General features: G+C 46.3%; 1 protein-coding gene across 4 annotated transcripts in view; it reads right to left on the bottom strand.

The window, feature by feature from the left end:
* Positions 1-6,000, bottom strand: part of TRAPPC9 (trafficking protein particle complex subunit 9) — a 652,210-nt gene that overhangs the window by 496,126 nt on the left and 150,084 nt on the right. For all 4 annotated transcript variants that reach the window (XM_049853997.1, XM_049853999.1, XM_049853998.1 and 1 more), the window contains 2 exons: positions 5,094-5,226; positions 3,093-3,256 (listed from right to left, as the gene is read on the bottom strand). In XM_049853997.1, coding sequence (XP_049709954.1) covers positions 3,093-3,256; positions 5,094-5,226 — 297 coding nt within the window. The remainder of the gene's footprint in view (positions 1-3,092; positions 3,257-5,093; positions 5,227-6,000) is intronic.

Here is a 6,000-nt window from a genome sequence, read left to right as displayed (position 1 = left end):
TGTTCAAAAAGTGGTTGAGGCCACAGTAAAGCTTCTAAGACACAGGATCCCTGAACTAAGCACTAAAAGCTGCTGTCTCCATGGCCTCCTGCCCTTGCCCATCAATTGCCTTGCCACCGTTGACCTAGATTTAATTAAAAAAACAACCACTAAGGGCTTCCAGGCACTGTGCTGCCTGCCCGCCCTCTGGCCACACTTTCTGGCCAAAGCCCTAGGCAGAGAAGACAGCTCCTGCCCAGGCCCTCACTGCCCCAGCCCTCGCTGCCCAGGCCCTCGCTGCCCAGGCCCTCACTGCCCCAGCCCCTACCCCGACCCTCACAGGGCTGTCAGCCAGTGCATCCTCCTGTGGGGTTGGGAAATTTGCCTTGTTTCATGGGGAGCGATCTTATTGTCAATACTTTTCACACTTTGTGACTTTGGGGAGGTTTCAAGAGAGGGCAGTAGAATAAAAACACCTCTCTTCTGTCACCTTCAACCTCCAAAGGGTCCTGCCCCAGCCCCACGCCTGGCTCACTTACCCCTGGGGTCTCCTCGGGGCTCAGGTGAAGCCTGTGGTGAGTTCCAGAACCACTCCTGGGGGTAGGGGAGGGGGAGCTGCTTCCTTTCATTTTTAACATAACTCTTTACGTATAGCCATTTGCCACTATGGCTTCAAGCAATCAAAAACTATCACCTATCATGTGCTCAGCATTGGAGGGGAAGAGGAAGAAAATAGCAGAAAGAAGGGAAAGGATGGAAGACCATAAAAAATAAAATTAATGTCTACTGACAACCTGCGGTGGACTCAGCTGGGTCTACTTCTAGCTCTGGGCACACCCACCCCTGAGCCAAAGTATGAGCCGGCAATGAACTCTACACAACAGGCTGCCAGGCGGCTCCAGACCAGACAAGTCACATGGGCCACTAGAAGAATGAGCCCGTGCAAGGCTCCTTCCAGAAGAGGCACAGGCAGGGGTGAGGATGTGCAGATCTGTGTTCTTTTCCTGCACACACCGGTGACGACCAAAATCAGAGGGAGGAATACAGGCAGACAAGGTAACCTGAGGTCCTCTGTCAAGCTCCATAGGCTCCAACTAAGCCCTTCTTGTTGCTGTTGTTGTCAGGTGCCATCAGGTCGGTTCTGACCCATAGCAACCCTACGTACAAGAGAGCGAAACACTGCCTGGTCCCGTGCCTTCCTCACAACCGTTGCTACGTTTGAGCCCACCGTTGCAGCCACTGTGTCAGTCCATCTCAATGAGGGTCCTTCTCTCTTTTGCTGACCCTCTACTTTACCAACCATGATGTCCTTCTCCAGGAACTAGTCCCTCCTGATAACATGCTCAAAGTACGTGAGACGAAGTCTCGCCATCCTTGCTTCTAAGGGGCAGCCTAGCTATACTTCTTCCAAGACAGATTTGTTTGTTCTTCTGGCAAAAAGCAGTCCCTGATATATTCAGTATTCTTTGTCAACACAGCAATTCAAAGGCATCAATTCTTTTTTGGCCTTCTCTATTCATTGTCCAGCTTTCACATGCATATGAGGCAACCGAAGACATCATGCCTTGGGTGAGGCAAACCTTAGTCTTCAAAGTGACATCTTTGCTTTTTAAGACAATCTTACACAATCGAAACACCTCCCTTCATGGCATAATTCTTGGAAATTCTCCCAACTTTCCCTGGACCTTCCCTCAAGGTAGGAGCAACCAGGTGTCCCTGGCTTTACCTCTAATGAACACTTATTCCACTTGGTTTTTCCCATTATAATGGCATTAGTTAGCATGCAGAGGGCACCCTCCCGCCCGGAAGTTGCATAAGCGTTTCCTTCACCAGAACCAGCTAAACCCCACTGCAGGCCCGGTTTGCCTCACTCCTCCATCAGAAACAGGTAATATTTCCAAGTCGTGCCAGCCTGCCCCCTGTCCTGTCTCTCTGTCTGGTCTCCTTGGTCTGCGTCATTTCTCTGACTTTATTAAATTAACCATCAAGTCGATTCTGACTCATAGCGACCCTGTAGGACATAATAGAACTGCCCCACAGGGTTTCCAAGGAGCAGCTGGTGGATTTGCGCTGCCAACTCTTTAGTTAGCAGCCGAGCACTTAACCATTGTGCCACCAAGGCTCCCTGCCTATTCCAGACACTTCCTATAAGTGGAATCACACAGTATTTGTCCCTTTGTAACTGACATTTCACTGGGCATAGTTGTCAGTGTTCACCCATGTTGTAGCATGTATCAGGACTTCACTTCTCTTTATGGCTAAGTAATGCAACCGGTTTCTTCTGACCCCTAGTATGGAGGTATTCGGCCACATGTTACCTCAGTTAACTTTCGTTAACAACTCTTACATGGTAAGCACTGCTCCCCCTATTTACCCATGAGGAAACTGAGGCGCAACAAGACAGTTTCCCAAGAACAGAGAGCTAGTAAACTGTGAGGAAAAAATCTCAACAGAAGTCTTTTGACCACGAGTTACATGTGCCTCGGAGCTAGGAGACACTGTACCTGCCCTTCAGAGGGGCTCACAGACCCTCAGTGTTGAGCCTGTAGGGAACACTAGACCAGAGGAAGAGGGGATGGACCCCAGACAGTGATGCTTCTGTCTCTGCTAACGCCTTCTCTCATTTATCCATTCTAAATTATCTTTCCTGAGGATGTGATGTGTGCCCAGACACCATGAAGAGCACAGAGACACGCAGGGGGAGTCTCTGTCCCAGCGTCTTTGTGCCTAACTGGTGTGCCAACTTCCGAGGCATTAAAACAAAAGTGAGAGAAGCTTTTAGATTTTCTGAACACTGGTTACTGAAAGTGTCTCTTCTGGGGATCAAACTGACCACGGCAACTCAAAAGGTTAGACAGCAACCTCGGGGCAGTGGGTGTATGTCAACGGGGGCAGAACAACTCTGAGAAGAAGGGTGAGAATGATTGCACAGCTCGGAGAATGTGATCAATGTCACTGCACTGCACATGCAGAATCTGCTGAACTGGTGTATGGTCTGCTGTGTATGTTTTCAACAACAACAAAATAAATAAAATTTAAATAAATAAAAGGGTGTCTCTTCTGCAATAAAGAAGGTAAACATTTCTGGGGGCAAAGCTGCTTCAAGCGCCTACCTTTTGTCGTGAGGATCTTTGAGGTGACTTCCAGTTTCTCCAAAGCCTCCGTCCCAATATTTTCTAGCTTAATGACCAGCTGCTGGGTCTCCCCGTTGTAAAGCTGGACAGACACATTAGCAGATACTTCATCACCGGAGGAAGGCTGCAATGAGTGAGCGGATCTAAAATGACAGGAATAATCATAATGATTAATAAAAAAAAAACAAGAAAAAGGGACCAGTGGCATTTTAGAATTATTCCCCTCAAATAAAGGGGTCACTTCAGCATTTCTGACCTGCCTGTTGGTCACTTGGGTCATTTATCTTCTCGTTATTGAGCTTGAAGAATTCCTCACGTATTGCAAATACGAGTCCTGTATCAGACGCGTGCTTTGCAAATGCCTTCCCCGGGGCTGTGGCTGTTTTCTCATTTTCCTAACAGTATCTTTTGAGGTTTTTCAGAAGTTTTTCATTTTAATGAAGTCCAGTTCATCAGTGTTTTCTTTTATGGACTCTGCTTTTAGTACCTCATGAGAGACCTCTTTACCTAAACGAAGGTCAACAAAATTCTCTCCTATGTTTTCTTGTAAAAATTTTCTCCTTTTAGACCTTACATTAGGATCTATGGTCCCTTTTGAGTTAATTTTTGTGGAGCTTCATTTTGTTCCCAACCAACCACATAATGCTTTCCCTCATTCTGGGCTTTCTCACACACAGCTCTCCCTTAGAAAGCCCTCCCACCCACCCACCTATCTGGGAGGGTTAAGCCCCCCACTTCCACCTCATATCACACTGATGTCACTTCCTGGAGGAAGTCTTCCCTGCATCCTCTGTGACCTCCCTGGGCCCCTGTGACCCCCACAGCACGCTGTACGGAACCCCACCCGAGTCCCAGCAATACTGGACAGTGATTACATGGCTGCTTGTCCCTTTCTCCCACTTGACAGTAACCTGCTGGGAAGGCAGGCACCGTGAGTCTCCAGTCTACTGTGACAACCTAGCACCTGGCGCCTGGAAAGGGTTCAGTACACATAGGGCTAGGCTTTAAAACATTTCAGAAAACCCCAAGACACTTTTCATAAAAATAGCCAAAAGCATATCTGCTAAAGAATTGTTCATAAGAGCAAAAATTGAGACCATCCCCAATTGCAACAGCAAAGGAATGAACGAGGTTACACGCTGAGATAGCTTGATGATGCACTTTTCTAAACCCATTAAATTGAATTTTTCAAGAATTTGTAAAAGCATGCAGAAAAACTTACTGCTACGCTGTCATGCAAAAAGTAATCTATGATACCGCGTATAATGTAGTATGATCTCAGCTATTCAAACATATTAAAAAACGGGTAAAAATTGGAAGGAAAGGAATACCACAAAGTATTAACAGGAATTGCCTTGGAGCTGCTATGACTTTCCCCCCTTTCTTCTTGATGCTTTCCTAAAATGCTAACGGGGTTGGGGGCGGGGAGGAGCCCTGGTGGTACAAACAGTTAAGCACTCAGCTGCTAACCACAGATTAGAGGTTCAAACCCATGCAGCAGTACCACGGAAGAACGGCCTGGCAGTCTACTCCCGTAAAGATTAAACTCCTAGAGACTCTACAGCCGAGAGAACCCTCCGGGGCAGTTCTACTCTGTCACATGGGGTTGGAATCAATTCAATAGCACCCAACAACAACAGCAATGCTTAAAAAAAGAGAGAAAATTATTTTTAAAAAATCAGGTTTTTCTTACATTTCCTAAAACCTAAACTGTTTTCACAAAAATTATGATTCCAAAGGCGAATTTCACATTTTATTCTGCTTTGGTAAGAAAGACTTCAACTTTATTCCAGTTCACTTTAAGCAAAGCATATTGACAGCTGACCATGTTAAAGAAATCCTTCACTCATATTCTGGTCATAAGACTCTCAGGTTAACTCAGATTCTTTGTGCCCCCAAAAAAGAAAAAGCCTAAGTAAAGGATATTCTCAGTGCCCTCTCTTGTCACAACTGGATGCCTGAGTCCTCTCAGCACCGTACCTGGGTAAAGACGTGCTGATCTGCAGTCTGGGCAGAGCGGGGATGACCTCGACGGAGGAGCCACTGGTCTTGACTCCCGGAAGGTTGTCCAATAAGCAGTCGCTGAAGACACCAAAGACCGTGGTGTGGTAACCTGGAAAACAAAATGAAATCCTCATGCCATCCAGAAGGTTGGGCGCCTCAGGCCCACCGCTGCAGGCAGCCAAGTCGTGAGGAGCGCAGAGGGGTCCTCCCCAGAGGTCCTAAGTTCGCATCCCAGCCCCATGGCTTGCTGGCTCTCACCGAGAGCTCCCACACTCAGCCCTGAAGACGCTGATTTCAGTCTGTGTAAAATGGAGATGGTAATAGGGCCTGCATTCCTATCTCACACCACTGACTGGGTCCAGATCAAAGTGTGTTTGTGAAAGGCTTCGTAAATCACAAATCTCCACACAACTTAAAAATTAGTATCTCAGCCCTTTTCTAATTTGCTTTTCAAATTTTTGCATCTGTAAAGTGAGACTGATAGTCAACGCTCCTTTCCAGGATATAATGTGACTTAATGACTATTTGAAAAATGCTTCAAAATCTTCTCTTGAGAGATGAAAGTTCAAGAGCCAATTATTATTATAACTGCTACGGGAAATGGCAAATCTGTCACAAGAGCACAAGTACTATAATTTAAGATTAGCAAATTTTCCAAGCATTTCAGAAAAAACAAACAGTCCGCCGGTTAAACAAGCACTTGAAATTGTTTAAGCAAAGCATTAAAATGGCTTTTGAAATACCGACAGATAATTACTACAAACAACATTCACCATGTAACAAAATTAAACAATGCCCGACGGCTAAATGCCTAGCGTGACAGCGTCTCTGCCTTCATATTAAACTGTCACCCATGACCTAGAGAAGCACGCTACTACCTCCA

This window comes from Elephas maximus, chromosome 15, assembly GCF_024166365.1.
Source record: "Elephas maximus indicus isolate mEleMax1 chromosome 15, mEleMax1 primary haplotype, whole genome shotgun sequence".
NCBI classification, from domain to species: domain Eukaryota; kingdom Metazoa; phylum Chordata; class Mammalia; order Proboscidea; family Elephantidae; genus Elephas; species Elephas maximus.
The sequence above is the reverse complement of the archived record's forward strand: the minus strand, read 5'-3'. Positions and strand labels throughout refer to the sequence as shown.